At 43.3% G+C, this 17,300-nt stretch overlaps 1 protein-coding gene across 2 annotated transcripts in view; it reads right to left on the bottom strand.

The window, feature by feature from the left end:
- WNK2 (WNK lysine deficient protein kinase 2) overlaps positions 1-17,300 on the bottom strand; it is a 403,248-nt gene that overhangs the window by 116,120 nt on the left and 269,828 nt on the right. For both annotated transcript variants that reach the window (XM_082265480.1, XM_082265479.1), the window contains exon 8: positions 9,541-9,805. In XM_082265480.1, the coding sequence (XP_082121606.1) occupies positions 9,541-9,805 (265 nt within the window). The remainder of the gene's footprint in view (positions 1-9,540; positions 9,806-17,300) is intronic.

Here is a 17,300-nt window from a genome sequence, read left to right as displayed (position 1 = left end):
GCGAAATCCAGGTACACCACATCCACTGGTCTCCCCCTATCTAGCTCACAGCTCACCTCCTCGTAGAAATGTCTCTGCCCTTTTTTGAATATCGGTATCACGTTAGCTTTCCTCCAATCCCCTGGTACATTTCCTGTCATAATACTGTCAGCAAAGATTAGGAACAGAGGTCTAGATATAGTTTTACCAAGTTCTTTGAGTACTCTCGGATGTACGATTGCGGGCCTGGTGATTTGTGTTAATTTTATCCAGCCTTTCCCGGATTTCACCCTCTGTTAGCCATAGCGGCAAGTCCGGTAAATTGCTGCTAACCATACAGTCATGGTCAGTATACCCCTCCTTTTTTCTTGTGTAAAGACTGAGGAGAAAGAAAGCATTAAGCACGGTTGCCTTTTCAGTGTACTCTGTAACCATCCTCCCCTCATCGTTAATTATGTGTGCTACATGCTCTGCCCTAGTTTTTTTGCTGTTGATATATTTAAAGAATTTCTTAGGGTTCTTTTTACTATCCTTTGCTATTTGACTCTCGTAGTGGATTTTAGACATTTTGATTTCGTATTTACTTTTCTTATTTGCCTCTTTGTATTGCTGGAAAGCCGATACAGTGCCCTCTGATTTATATTTCTTGAAGGCCATTTTCCTTCTTCAATATTGTAAAGACGTAGGTACTTTTTGTATATGTGACTTATTTTGGCACCTTTCTTCTTCAAAGGTCAACTACAGCTCAAATGCACCTGAGAAGAACTTGAATGACATCGAAAGGCATCTCAAACTGATCCTAGTAATGGTAAACTGACCCAGGGCCTAAGGATGAACAGTCTATTGTTTTTTTATAGTGCTGATTCTAAATATAAAGAACGGGGACTGTAGCATCGATCTGCTTTGACACTGCATTCTATTGGCTACCACAGGACCCCCCCAAAGCAGGTTTTCATGTAAATGCTAGATGCTTCTACACTCAGAGCTCTTATCCAATAAGCCTTTGCTATTTTAAAAGGAATCCTTAACTCTTCACTTTGACGTGTGTTTAAGCCGTTTAAAACATTTAGCATTGAATAACAGAAGTAAAGCAGGTTCCAAGAGTGAACCATCTCTGTTAGGCCTAATTACGTAATGGTGGTCTTATCAATCATTTAAAGGTATTTTTTCATCTTTTACAAATGATAGGACTGTTAACCACTTAAGCCCCGGAACATTTTACCCCCATTCCGACCAGGGGGTATTTTGCGATTCGGCACTGCGTGACTTTAACGGAGAATTGCGCGGTCGTGCGACGCTGCACCTAAACGAATTTGGCGTCCTTTTTTTCCCACAAACAGAGCTTTCTTTTGGCGGTATTTGATCACCTGTGCGATTTTTTGATCACGCGCTATAAACAAAAAAAGAGCGTCCATTTTGCAAAAATAGCAATATTTTTCCCTTTTTTTTATATGAAATTCCCCCCAAAAAAAATGTAAAAATCAAAATTTTTTAAAATTTTCGGCCAATTTGTTTTATGCTACCTATGTTTGGTAAAAAAAAAATCGCAAAAAGCGTATTTTGATTGGTTTGCGCAAAAGTTATTGTGTTTACTAACTAAGGGAAAGATTGTCATTTTTGTTGTTTTTTTTTTTTTAACGCGTAATGGCGGCGATCTGCGATTTTTTTTGCGGTACTGCGACATTGCGGCGGACAGATCGGACCCTTGACTGACATTTTTGACACTTTTGGGGATACCAGTGACATTTCTACAGTAATCAGTGCTATATATATGCACTGTTACTGTAAAAATACACTGGTAGTGAAGGGGTTAACTTTATTTGAGAGGGAGGGGCTGTGTGTGTCCCTAGGGGCGTGATTCTAACTGTGATTGGCTGGGGCTTCAGCTGTATGCAGACTGATCAACGGATCTACATAGTAGATCCAGATGATCAGCTCTCATACAGCGAGGAGAATGACAGGCAGCTTGTTTACACAAGTTGCCTGACATTCTCCCTCTCCCCCGCCGATCGCAGAGTGGCCGGCGGACATCGGGTCCGCCGGTCACACGCGCGGGGGGGTCCGTGACCACTCGGGAGCGGGGGCGCGCGCTCGCTCCCTAGACCCTCACAAGCTAGTGACGTAGCCCTACGTCACTTTGCCTGTGAGGGGCTGACCGCCGACGTAGATAGTCGTGCGGCGGTCGGCAAGTGGTTAATAGAATAATACTTAGGTTATGAAGTTCGCTCCAAGGGAATTAGTAGCAAAGAAAAATGTAGGGACATAAACACTAATATATACATGCATGGATCATTAGCGTGAACATGAAATCAAGAGAGCTGTAAGATCTAAGGCTGAGAAAACTCTGCTCCAATTTCCATCATCCGACATGAAGTTACTGCATTTTTATTGTAAACCTGAACTATAAAAAAAAAAATGAACAAAAAACACAGATAACCGAGTGCAGGCCAAAACAAGTTGCATGTTAGTCAGCATTTTCCAGTCTAGTGACATTAACATGCCAGTAGGAAACAGATCACTTGGAGTTCTGCCATCTACTGTATTCTCCACAGGAATATACACTGCTCAAAAAAATTAAAGGAAAACTTTGAAAACATTTTAGATCTCAATGGGGAAATATATCATGCTGGATATCTATACTGATATTGACTGGGTAATGTGTTCAGAACAAAAGGATGCCACATCGTTTGATGGAAATGAAAATTATCAACCTACAGAGGGCTGAATTCAAAGACACCCCGAAAATCAAAGTAAAAAAATGATGCAGCAGGCTAGTCCATTTTGCTGAAATTTCATTGCAGCAACTCCAAAAATGTTATGCAGTAGTTTGTACGGCCCCCACATGCTTGTATTAATGCCTGACAATGTCGGGGCATGCTCCTCATGAGACAACGAATGGCGTCTTGGGGTATTTCCTCCCAGATCTGGACAAGGGCATCACTGAGCTCCTGAACAGACTGAGGTGCAATCTGGCGGTATCGGATGGACCAAAAAAAATTATGTCCCAGATGTGTTCTATTGGATTTAGGTCAGCCAAGTGTGGGGGCCATTCAACGGTATCAATGCCTTCATCCTCCAGGAACTGACTGCATACGCTCTCCATATGAGGCCAGGCATTGTCCTGCACCAGGAGGAACCCAGGACCCACTGCACCAGTGTAGGGTCTGTAAATGGGTCCAAGGATTTCATCCCAATACCTAATGGCAGTCAGGGTGCCATTGTCTAGCCTGTAGAGGTCTGTGCGTCCCTCCATGGATATGCCTCCCCAAACCATCACTGACCCACCACCAAACTGGTCATGCTGAATGAGGTTACAGGCAGCATAATGTTCTCTACAGCTTCTCCAGACCCCTTCATGTCTGTGTCATGTGCTCAGGGTGAACCTTCGCTCATCTGTGAAAAGCACAGTGTGCCAGTGCCGGACCTGCTAATTCTGGTGTTCAATGGCTAATGCCAATCGAGCTCCACGGTGTAGGGCAGTGAGCACAGGGCCCACTAGAGGACATCGGCCCTCAAGCCACCCTCATGAAGTCTGTTTCTGATTGTTTGGTCAGAGACATTCACACAAGTGGCCTGCTGGAGGTCATTTTGTAGGGCTCTAGCAGTGCTCATCCTGTTCCTCCTTGCACAAATGAGCAGATACTGGTCCTGCTGATGGGTTAAGGACCTTCTACGGCCCTGTCCAGCTCTCCTAGAGTAACTGCCTGTCTCCTGGAATCCCCTGCATGCTCTTGAGACTGTGCTGGGAGACACAGCAAACCTTCTGGCACTGGCACGTACTGATGTGCCATCCTGGAGGAGCTGGACTACCTGTGCAACCTCTATAGGGTTCAGGTATTGCCTCATGCTAGCAGTAGTGACACTGACTCTAGCTAAATGCAAAACTAGTGAAAAACTAGTAGACTATAGAATGCAGTATCACTGTCCTGACACTCTACACTGATGCACTGCAATGTACTGCAGTAAACCTGCCCTGAATTACTAAATGGACACTAAAGTAAGATGAACAGTCGCACGACACTGAGGCTGCATTCTGGATCAACTGTGGGTATAGGATTGTGTCTATGGGGTTGTATGGTTGTGTTTTCTTTACTGTTTTTCTTTTTTTTGGGTTGAGCCAGATGAACGTGTGTCTTTTTTCAACCTACGTAACTATATTCACACTAAACTAATACTTAACACTCACGATAAAATCACAATAGCACACTAACTCGCTAGTAGCAATGAACAGAGCCCTGTTCTATCACTCTCAATGCCAATATCACACTGCACGTGGCTGCTATGCAAAGGATATTTTTATAGCGTGGAGTGGGACCAAGAGCAATAAGCCATGATTGGGGAGAATCATCATCAAAGTATCCAATCATAGCTCTGATAGTGCTATGTGCCCTGATTGGAAAAAGCTTGCATTGCTTCAGCCAATCAGGGCTTCCAATGCAATGTAAGGCGGTGAAGTGCATTGTGGGACGTTCAATGGGCCGAACAAACAGTAGAACACCCGACAACTAGGGTAATTGCCTGACTGGTGAACAGCCAATGTTCAGCCCGAGCACGAGTTCGGGCCAAACATTGTTCGTTCCCCAACACTACTTAAAGTCTTTAAAAAGGTTTGTACTCAACCTCTTGTTTGTGTTTATTGGAAGACACAGTCCTGCTTTAGATCAACTACTGGGTTTAGTGATACCTGCAAAAGTAGGGAGCCAGGTAAAATTAAATCAAATGGGGGAGTGGCCAGGTTGGTGGAACAGCCTCACAGAGCTCCCGACTAATCTCCTGCTACCGATCCTTACTCCAGCCGTTGATCCGGGTAATATTCTCTTTTGCGCAGCCAGAGGAATCCAACGACACCATTCCAGACTAGATCCAAGCTATGATGACCCGAGGAGTCAAGGGAGAAGGGACAGGCCTGGAGATTCAACATGCACTGCCCAAAGAAACACCAATAGGCTCTGAGAAGCACAAAGACAAAGGCAGTAAAGCGGGTAAGGGTCATTAAAAAGATGCCCCCAGAGACATTACAAAAAAATCACAGAGGTGCAGGGGCAAGGCTCCTCTGCAGCCCAGGAGGAAGAAGCTGACCCATCTCAGTACATAGAAACAGAGCATGGGACTGAGCATTACACCATGTCTCTCCCTGACAGTGATCAGCAGACAGGCACTGCAGATAAGATAGAGGGAGAAGTACAACCTATCCCAAGTCAAATCTTACAAGCTGTACAGCATTGCACTGCTTCAGTTACCTCAGTCAAGGAGCGCTTAGGGGGGCTGACAGAGGAGGTGTTCCTCCTGCGACAAGACCTCCAGAAGATGAGATAAATAACTGCTGATAAAGGCCGCATCAGTGATCTTGAGGACAAAATTCCTCCACTGACTGCTGAAACCTGCCCGCATAGCCACTGCCACAAGTGACCAAACAAATGATATTGAAAATTGTCTTAAAACTAAACAATGTTTGCATAGTGGGGCTGCCAGAAAAGGTGAAGGTCGTGACCCCACAGAATTAGTAGAGAAATGGCTAGTGGATCTATTCGGGAATGAAGCCCTTACCCCATTGTTTGCTGTTGAAAGGGCGCATCGTGTTCCTGCTAGGGCTCTACCAGGCAACACACCTAGGCCAGTCATGGTGCGGATACTACCACTATCGCAACAGAGAAAAATTGTTAAGGCTAGCGAGGGAGAAATCCACCAGACACTACAATGGCATCAGTCTCATTTTATCCTGATTTCTCAGCTGAGGTGCAGAAGAAGCGGGCCAAATTCCAGGATGTCATAACCGCTCCAATGCCTTAATTTGCCATATGCAATGCTCTACCCTTGCACAGCTGCGGATTACAGCGAGAGGTCAGGCACACTTTTTCAACTGAGCCGGGAAAGCTGCAGACTGGCTGGATGTCAATGACCCCCTTGTTTCCTTGTTCTTCCTCTACAAACGAGTGCATACCCTTGATTCGGTGGTTCTGAAGGGCCCTGCACTTATTTTTCCGAAGTCACTAAATTGTTGCTATGTTTACCGATTAGCTCAAATGGAGGCAGCCTCTCATAAGGGATTGTGAAAAGCTCTCTGCGAGATGCCTCACCACCTGTTAGGTGTTATCTGTTGGAAAGCTTTGCCTGAAAGGCACCACTACAAGTTATGGTTTTGTTTAATTGATACCCATAGCCGGGAGCTATCTTGTTCATTTACAATACTTACTAGGCCTAAGCAGGTACTTAAATAGTATGAGATTCAGATGCATCTCACTTGCCACATTGCATAAGATCTTATCATTAGTCACATGACAGACATACCTCTGGTTACCTGGAATGTTAGGGGACTACACGATCCTTTAAAGAGGGTGATGGTGAGTACGATCCTCCATAAGTACCATCCTACAATATTAGGGCTCTAAGAGACCCATCTCACACCAGAGACTTTTATCTGTGTAAAGTACTCTTGGGCACAAAAGATCTCTTATGCAACGCATACTTCATACTACAGAGGGGTGTGTGTTCTTGTACACATATCTGATTTTCATGAACTAGCTGCAATATCTGATTCTGATGGGCGATAAGTATTTTTATATTGTAAATTATTCTCTTTAATATGCATCATAGCTGTGGTATACATACCTCCACCCTTTTCCATATCAGTGCTGCGGGACCTGCTGGTCTTCACTTTAGATAAGTCTGATATTCCAAGCTTTGTCCTAGGTGATTTTAATAATGTCCTAAATTCTGCCCTAGACAGACTTCTCCATCCACCCCCCCCCCCCCTCACTGCTATGATTTATGGAAGAGGTAAAATGGGTGGATGTATGGAGAGAAAAGTACCCTGTAACTGTCCAATTCTCCTGTTATTCTAAGACATGTGGGTCACTGTCCCGTATAGATCATCGTCTCGAGTCCGCTTGATCGATTGGGCTGGTTTAGAAAATACTGTATGCTCGTTGAGGGGTGTCTAACAACTCGCCTTTGATATGCTGGATTACAGCTAGACCTATCCTGACTCTTCCTAGAGCTCCGTGGCGTCTAAACGCTTTTTGGCTGAATCGGATACCTGAGAGCGCTACAACCTGCAGACAAGGCCCAGTTAGCTTGGCTTGTTGCACAGGATGCCCTGACAACTGATTAACTCCAAAGCCGAAAAAAAAAAAAAGTTTATTTCCAAGGTAACCTTTTATGAAGAGGGGGGAACAGACTGCTCATCTGCTTGCAAAAATAGTTAATGTACGCCCAGCCGGCTCCGCTGATTGGTGCACTAAAGCTTACTACAGGGGGCTATGCCAAATCCCTGGATGGTTATGGCAGAACTAGTACAATCCTAATCAGATCTCTATGCCTCTAAAGTCTCCTATACCCCAGAGGCCCCATCAAGTTATTTACAGTCTCTCTATATACCCACCCTGTCAGAAACTCCTAGAGCAAGTCTGGATGCTCCTCTTACGTTAGCGGAGATCCGGGAGGAGACTAGCTCTTTTCCCAAGTCCAAAGCACCTGGGGATGATGGGCTGCCAATAGAGGTATTCCAACAACATGCTTATATTCTTATACTTAAGCTGTTGAAAGTATTCAATGAGGCCCATGAGCATGGGCGGTTACGGCCTTCCATGAACAAGGCTAGTATTTAGTTTGCTTTTGAAGCCTGATAAGCTAGCTAGGGAGCCTAATTCCTGTAGACCTATTTCCTTGTTACAAGCCAACATAACAATTTTGGCTAAAGTACTGGCTCGGAGGCTTAAAGTAATTGCTGATATCGTTCATGCAGACCAAGCTGGCTTTCTGCCTTACAAATCCACTGCTTTCAACCTCAGATGACTTTTTATAAATATGCAAACACTAGCAGATAACGGAGGGGCGAGAGTGCTTTTGTCACTGGACACAAACAAAGCCTTTGGTAGCATGGAGTGGTGTTATCTGTGTGCAGTGCTGGAAATATTTGGTTTCAGAGAACAATTTATTGCCTGGGTCCGTTCATTGTATCATAATCCCCAGGCTGCTATCCAGGAGGGTGGCAGGACCTCACAGGTATTTTCACTGAGTAGGGGGTACTAGGCAGGGGTGCTCTCTCTCCCCCCTCCTATTTGCCCTTGCAATAGAACCCCTGGCAGCTAAAATTAATACCAGCTCTCTGGTTGAGGACTTAAAAATGGTGCACTCCATGAAAAGGTCATGTTGTATGCAGACATGCTGCTTTTTATGGGAAAAACAGGCCCCTCTTTGCAAGCTGTAATGGACAGTTTCTGAATTTTGCATTTATTCAGGCTTGACTATTAACTGGACCAAGTCAGCCCTGTTGCTACTTGATGTAGCTCGACCCCCAGTTATCTTCTTTCCTATAGTGGGGCAGTTCAGATATTTGGGAATCAGTCTCGGCTGAGATTGTGGACTATTGCCGTTTGATCATATTTCCCCTGCTGTCACGGTTTAGGGATAAGGTGAAATTGTGGTATAAACTACTGCTCTCAGTGGTGGGTAGAGCTAATTTAGCAAAATAATCTTATTGCCCCAGGTGCTTTATTTCCGCCACAATACACCTGTGGTTTTACCCCCTTAAAATATTTTGAGTGGTAAATTCCATATTCCCCTTGCTACTATGGAAATCGGGTCCTACTAGAGTCATTGGTTTTGGCAGAGGAGGGGGTGGGGGGGAGGGGCATTGGTTTTGGCAGAGGAGGGAGTTTGGAACCAACAGGGGCCTGATCGGTCTTTAATCGTTTGTTTTTTCTTAGCGTCCTACTCCTGCAGGTGGCCCTATACCAGGTAGGGGATTCTCTAAAGTGGATTTACATCCTCCAAAAAATAAGAAAAAAATGGTTTAAAAACATACCCTTTTATGTAACCTTCACTGTGCAATATATTCCCATAAAACCAAGTATTCTCTTGTTACAAAGGCCATGTGGGACAACCATATGCATTAGAGTTCACCAGAAATGTTTGACTGTTTGTACAATTTTAGATGACCAGTTTAGTTGGACTAATAAGCTTAAGCTACGATAAACATTACAATTGTAAATGTTAAACAGAACTCATAGGAAAACACTAAAAGTATACATAAAGTGATAACTATTTTTTTATTTGACCCCCTTAGAAGAAAAAAGCCATGCTTCACAGGGTTGGGGCCTTTCCCAGCATTCAACCAGTACTCTATATAAAAAAAACTTCTGCACTGGGGAAGGATGAAGGATTTAGAATATGATAAACATTAAATCACAAGCTATTATGATTATGTATTGTATTCTTGCATATGGCATTTATATTACCAATTTAAAAAGTTGCATATCTTTTTTCTAAAGGTGACTCCTGGAGCTGTCAAGAGGTGCCCTGTTATCTGCCTAAAATTTTGTCAAAAAAGCAGACTGTCGTAAAAATCCTAAGTAACCATAACCTTATCAAAAACAGGCAAATACAATGCACTGCAGGCAGCACTCCTGTATGATGTTTTCTATGTGTTGTGTTCACAACAGTTTCTATGTATGCTTGCATTGGGCCTCCTTTATCAATGAAAATCAACGTAGCTCAACGGACATGATGTGAACAAACCCTTAACGGGAGTATCATGGATTAAGAGGGACGGGTACATACATGCTACAGAAGTGATGCTGGCAGGCAGTTTGGGCAAAAACGAGTGCTGGTCTGTCTCCAATTCTTCTCCTTCATGTTGACCTATGTGGGAAGAGTGGGCAAGTGGTGGAAGGGGGATCTGGGGTATGTTCATCTGTTCCATCCCCTCCGTATCACCATTCTCTGGCCTAATTCTCTCTCTTCTCCATTGGATTAATGCCACTCGATCACGTATCGACTTTGCAACTATCTTCACATCATTTTCATGGAAAAATCCAGACTCAACCTGTAAAGATACCACCATGAATATAGATTTATGGACTGTGGTTCCTATCAAATTAATCTCTATATTGGATTCCATGATTGATGCAATGTAAGAAAAAGCTGCATGCCATTTTTAATTGTGTGCAATCGTCATTTCTAACATTCAACTTGAAGACGTATATACTGTATTATGGTTAATCTAGACTGACTTGTGCCTTTATTAAACTAGACTAACTATGTAACTATGTATAGGACTTTGTTTTATTGAGTAATGTTTACAGTGTAATAAAGCAGATATCAAGATTACCAGCCCTTACTGTGAGAACATAACTGGGACCAACATTACGGCGTAACTAAAGGCAAAAAACTTTTTTTTTTTTAATCAGTTTTGAATAGATTGGAACGGTTTTTTTTTTTGCTATCTGTGCCTCTGTTAGTGGGATTCATCCACTGTATTTGCCATGCTTACCATTATTGCAAGTAAATAGTAAAGGTTGGTTTGTTCCCAGAACAGCAATAGAGGAGAAATTCTACAATGGTGACATTATTTCGGTTTATAACCAGGGATTCACTTACTTTTGGGGGGATTTCCTCTCACTTTCTGTCTTGGTTATGGGACAAGTGAAGGAAAATCTCCCAATGGGACAAATATGGCAAAAAAGTGAAAAGGGTTCCAAACCTCCCTTTTTCTCTTCATCTTAGTGTAGCACAACACAACAATAAAAGAATGTCCAGTTGGGCTCAGCTAAATAAAAATCAGTCTTTGGGCCAAAAACTGGCAATACGCTAATGATTCAATAAAAACTAGGTGGCAGAATAATACATTTGAGGGGATACCCATCTGGGGATCAGAGGACAGAGGATTTAATAATGAATTCCAGCTTAAACATAGCTGGATTTAAAAATGCTCCCTCCCCCCTCCTAAAGCCAATGCTGATTTACCTGTGTACAAAAGATGTATCTACTTGCCTATTTTCTGGTCACACGATCCCCTATGTCAGCCAGCAACAGGTAGAGGTAAAAGGAGAGGGGGCTCAACAATGACACTGAATTCCATGAGCAGTGACATCACCCAAAGGCTTCCATATCCCAGCTATTTATAACTCCTCCTCTCCCCTGCAGCCACCGTTGGCTGACACAGGGGAGCCAGATCACGTGACCAGACCGAAGCAGGTAGAAAATAGGCAAGCAAATAGATCTTTTTTTACACAGGTACCCAGCATAATTGTTGGGTGGGGGGACATTAGGTTTAGCTTGAAAATCTACTTTAAACTAAAACAGCAGGTAGCAGCACAAGAGACCAGCACATTCCTTTGTATTGATTTTTTAAAACTTTGACTAAGCTAAGCTTTAATTAGTTCATGACGCAGCCTGAATTTAGCTGATAATAGGGTTTCTCCAGCCATACACTGGCACAGGTGGCACTCCACTCCCTCCAGCCCCATACACCTGTCGTCCCATTAACTGAGACAAGAGCCAATGATTGACAGGCTGTTTGTCTAAAACCCAAGGGGCAGGATTTGCCTTAAGGGAGCCCAACTCCCTCTAACAGACCGCACAAAATAAAGAATGGCAAAGCTGTAATGGATAAGTATCATCTGCAGAGAGACCACAGGCAAATACTGCTGACTAATGATTTGCCTTCTGTCTGCTGTTTGTGGAGAACAGCTTCCAGAGTACAGTTCCTCCAAGGCAGAGAAATATTTATTCCCATCACTGATGCTTTGTAAGCCAATACAAAGACTTAGCATTTTTGCCTTTTACCAAGTTCAGGCTTTCTCCAGGTATTCGTTACAGATTTAACGGGACAGAGATGTAGAATTACATTTGATCTAGGTGCAGACAGACATACCAACTGGCTTCTCAGGTCTATCTCTGGCCAGAAACCCCAAACCACCAATACAGAGAAGAATCCTGAACCTTATAAAGCTAGCAGGCTTTTAGTCCTATTAATATGGATTTAACTGCTAATTCCTAGGGGGTGGTTCCCATGATGATTTTTGGTTTGGAGCTTTGAGGCCAAACAGGGCAAGGAAAGTTCATATGTAACGCTGAAAGTTGGGGGAAACAATTATTTGTTTTTTTTTCCCGACTATTTCTGTTGGAAAATAAATGATTACATAGAGCAGAGACATAAGTCTCCAGTGAAAAGCAAATTACAAAAACAGAACAAGTTAGCTTTTCATGGCTCCTTTTTTCACATCAGACAAAATTACTGCAACCAAAACACTGCAGAACAGGAAATTAAAAGTTCTCCAGTGAATAGTGGAATTTTCCCTTCAAACTCTTAGCAAGTGTACCGGTCCTCTGCACACAATAAAAGCCATCATTTTGTGAGATTTCCTGCTCATTAGAAGCCAGTTTAGTGACTATTGTTTAGTGATGACAAGCATTCCAAATCGTAGAAATATTTTAGCTAAATGGGAAATAAATGGCGCTACTACTTACTAGACACAACACTCCGAGCCATAACCTTACATTTAATCAGATCATATGACCTACATCCCTGATGAGACTGGAGACAGGTCCACAACCTGCCCAAGACCTCTGGGAACCCTCTATACCTACCAAACCCTCACCTTCCCTACCCCCATTGTCACGGTCTATTGTAACTAACTGCAGCCTATTAGTCTACCCGATAATGTATATTTTAACGGATTCTTTATCTTCAGTATACTTTATACTTGTATCATCATTCCATATCATTGTCTATCACTGGGGCAGAGTTTACAGTACACCTTAATGTCCTTTTTTGAAAAACAAAAAAAACTTTTGAACAGAAAAAAAAAGGCTGACAGAGCAGAAATTGTGATATAAATTATGCGTGAACATTCCAAGAGGAAGTCATTTTGGGTAGTGGGTGAAGGTTTTTTTTGGAATTTCAGGGCAGCATTAGGTCTTGCTTTTCTTGTGACACATATCTATATCAAGACATAGGCAAACCGATACATAGTTGAAACACCCATTTTTTTTAACCTTCTAAAAAAAAGCTACAAATCTGTTCAGCCAGTTTTCTAATAACTTGAACAGCTCTGTACAATGTAACAAATTGTGATTGGATTACAGTGCTGCGCCTTCCACTCTTGCAATTTGAAAGCACATACTGGAGTTTACAGGGGGCTTACACAAAGACAGATCAAGGTGCTATTTTAATCACTTAACGGAAGGTTTTACCCCCTTAATGAGCAGGCCATTTTTTACGATACGACACTGCGTTACTTTAACTGACAAATGCGCGGTCCTGCGACGCTGTACCCAAATAAAATTGATGCCTTTTTTTCCCACAAATAGAAAAAATAAAAACCAGAGAGGTGATCATATACAATCAAAAGAAAGCTCTGCCATAAAAAAATTCAGAAAAAGACAATTTTTTACTGCTATAAAACATTACCATTAAAAAAACAAACAAACAATTTCTTTCCTCAATTTAGGCCAATATGTATTCTACCACATATTTCTGGTAAAAAAAAAAAAAAATCCCAAAAAGTGTAGATTGATTGGTTTGCGCAAAAGTTATTGCGTCAAACTATGGGATAGGTTTAGGTCATTTTGTTTATTTTTTTTACTAGTAATGGCGGCGATCAGCAATTTTTAGTGGGACTGCAACATTGCCACGGACAGATCGGACCCCTGACACTTTTGAGGGGACCAGTGACATTACTACAGTAATCCATGATAAAAATATGCACTGTTACTGTACTGACACTGGCATGGAAGGGGTTAACACCAGGGGCGATCAAAAGCTTTCTGTGTGGAGGTTGTAGTCACTGGATGAACACAGACCTGTGTTCATCACTGACAATGTAAACAAGGCAGACCGCTATACTTTCTCCATGGGAATGCGATCACAGGTACCCGGCGGGCATCGCATCAGCCGGACCCGCTGGTTGGCTCTCCCTCTGGCCAATCGGCATGGGTGCGTGCCTCCGGCGGCGCACACGCCCCCACTATCTGTTACACAAAGCAACGTACAGGTATGTCGTTTTGCGTAACAGAGCCGACCTGCCACAGTAAAACTACAGCCGCTGGTCAGCAAGTGGATAAACTATGTATTACCATTTTTTAATACATAAAGGTGTTAAGCAAATATAATGCGTGTGTGTGTGTGTATATATATATATTTCTTTTGTTTGCACACAATGCATACATTTGGATTTACAGTTTACTGTGGCTTAGCTCAAGAGTCAGCCCCGATTGTTTTCAGGGACTGAAACTTTGGGTAACAGATGAGCCACTGCTCTGATTCATTCATGTGTATATGAATTTCAGCTTGAGCTACTGGGCTCTATAAACCATCTTTTTTTTAACCACTTAAGCCCCGGAGGATTTGGCTGCTCAAAGACCAGGCCCTATTTTGCGATTCGGCAATGTGTGAATTTAACGGACAATTGCGCTATAAACAAAAAAAAGTGTGACAATTTTGAAAAAAACAATATTTTTCAAATTTTTTTTATATGAAATTCTCAAAAAAAAAAATGTAAAAATCTAAATTTTTTAACATTTTAGGCCAATTTGTTTTCTGCTACATGTTTTTGGTAAAAAAAAAAAAAAACGCAATAAGCGTATTTTGATTGGTTTGCGCAAACTTTATTGCGTTTACTAACTATGGGAAAGATTTATGTCATTTTTATTGTTTTTTTTTTATTAACTAGTGATGGCGGCGAGCTGTGATTTTTTTTTGCGGGACTGCGACATTGTGGCGGACAGATCGGACCCGACTGACATTTTTTACACTTTTGGGAGTACCAGTGACATTACTACAGTAATCAGTGCTATAAATATGCACTGTTAATGTAAAAATGACACTGGCAGGGAAGGGGTTAACTTTATTGGTGATCAGTGGGTTAAATGTATCCCTAGGGGCGTGATTCTAACTGTGGGGGGGGGCGTGGCTTGTGATGTACCCACAGACACATAGGATCCTATATAGCAGGATCGTATAGCCTCTGTACTTACATCAGGGAGAATGACAGACGGCTGTGTTTATATCAGCTGTCTGCCTTTCTCCCTCTCCTGCGGGAGATCGCGAGTGGCTGGCAGACATCGGAGCCACCGGTCACAAGCGCGGGGATGCCTGTGGACGAGCGGGGTAGGGAGCGTGCCTACAGGCTCCTGGGCGAGCGACGTAGTACTACGTCGCTTTGCCCAGGAGCGGCTGACTGCCGCAGTAAATGTACTTGCGGCGGTCAGCAAGTGGTTAAGAAAGGCAAAGGAGGTCATGTAAACAAGAGCTCCATTGTCAGACTTGGAAAAAAAAAAAGTTTCCACAGTCAGTGATGATTTGGGGAACCATGTCATCTGCTGGTGTTGTTCCACTGTTTCATCAAGTCCAAAGTCAGCGCAGCCCCCCTACCAAGAAATACTAGAGCACTTCCTGCTTCCCTCTACTGACCACCTTTATGGAGATGCGGATTTAATTTTCCAGCAGGACTTGACACCTGTCTACACTGCCGAAATTTCCAAATACCTGGTTTAACCGCTTCCATACAGAGCAGTTAGACCCCCTTCCTGCCCAGACCAATTTTCAGCTTTCAGCACTCTCACACTTTGAATGACAATTGCTCAGTCATGCTACACTGTAACCAAACAAAATTTTTATCATTTTTTTCACACAAATAGAGCTTTCTTTTGGTGGTATTTGATCACAACTGGGGTTTTTTTTTTCGTGATATAAGCAAAAAAAAGAGCAAAAATTTTGCAAAAAAAACACTTTTTAGTTTCTATTATAAAATTTTGCAAAAAAAATGGATTTTTGTAAAATCTTACCGTAAAATCCTTTTCTCTTAGCTCATTGACAGACGTACTCCTCTGTGATACAGCACCTTCGGGTTATGTTGCCTCCACAGGAGTAGGACTAGACAGGAAATGAAAAATGCTCTGGCCACACCCCAGGGGCAGTCCCCGAGGGTATATCCTCTCTTTCTCCGCCACAGCAAATCAGTTATGTCACAAAAGCAGTGCTTAGAGAATTTAACCCAACCCAACTCAAAAACAGAGGGGCGGGTACTACGTCTGTCAATGAGCTAAGAGAAAAGGATTTTACGGTAAGATTTTACAAAAATCCATTTTTCTCTATCGCTCATTGACAGACGTAGTCCTCTGTGATACAGCACCTTCGGGAAGTCCCAGAGCAGTATCACAAATGAGGGGTGGGAAAATGGAAATCAAATCCAAATCTAGAAGGCCCAACCAGTGCCAACTAGAAGTTTACAATGCTCATCCTTAATGATGAGACTCAAAAAAATTTTCAAACAGAAAAAAACCCTCGAGGTAGACCACCGGTCTCCTCAAATTGCGGCCTGCAAAACCTTGCGGCCAAATGAGGCATCCGCCGATGCCATCACATCAATTTTATAAAATTTTGTAAAGGTATGTACCGACGACCAGGTGGCCCCTTTACATACCTGGACCACTGACGCCTAATGGCGAAAGGCCCAGGAAGTACTGAGCGCTCGAGTGAAGTGCGCCCTAACAGGGAACGGAGGATTCCGACCCTTAATAGAATAAGCCTGTACCACCGTCTGACTGATCCATGTAGATATGGTCGCGGCAGACACAGGCAACCCCCTTCAAGGGCTATCCGTGATCACAAAAAGTGAGTCCGTCTTACGAAAACCACTTTAGGAAGGAAGGATGGATTCGGAAGAAGAACCACCTTATCCCTATGAACCACCAGATCTGGGGAACGACAGGATAATGCGGCCAGTTCTGACACCCTGAGTACAGAAGTAATGGCCATCAAGAAGGCCACCTTCTGGGAATGTAAGCAAGGGAATCTCCCTACTATCTTCAAAGAGAAGTTTCTGAAGAACCGACCACACTAAATTAAGATACCAGGCGGTAAGGGTGCGCGCACTGGCGGAGCCAGATGTCGCACCCCCTGGATGAAATTCCGCACCAAGGAATGATTAGCCAAAGGTTTCTTAAAAGAAGATTGCTAACGCCGAAAACCTGACCCTTGATCGTGCTCAAGGATAGTTTCTGCTCAACCCCTTGTTGCAAACAGACCAAAATTCGGGTCACCGAATAGGTATGTGGGGGAAATCCAATAGATTCACACCATGCAATATAAGACTTCCATGTGCTGGAAGTCGCTTTCCTTGCTTTAACTGGAGGTAGGAATAACTGAAGCTGACACTCCCTTGTCCTTCAGTACCTGGGTCTCAATGGCCAGGCCATTAAGCCAGCGACTGTAAAGCAAGATGGAAGATCGGTCCCTGAGACCGCAAATCCTCCCTGAGAGGAAGTCTCCAAGGAGCGTCCGCGACTAGCCTCGCCAAGTCGGCGTACCAGGCTCGACGAGGTCAATCCGGAATTTCCAGAATAACTGGAATTCCCTCCACCTCTATCCTGTGAAGAAGTTCCCGCAGCAACTTGAGAGGATGGAAGGCATTCCGTAGCTGATACTGCCCCCACGGGGCGATCAGCGTTTCTGCTGCGTCCGCTAGAGGATCGTGGCGCGAGCTACAAACCTCCGCACCTTCCTGTTAGGCCAAGGTGCCAACAGATCCACATCC

Source organism: Pelophylax lessonae, assembly GCF_965119305.1.
Source record: "Pelophylax lessonae genome assembly, chromosome: 8".
In the NCBI taxonomy this organism is placed as follows: Eukaryota; Metazoa; Chordata; class Amphibia; order Anura; family Ranidae; genus Pelophylax; species Pelophylax lessonae.
This window is presented reverse-complemented; position numbering and strand designations above follow the sequence as displayed.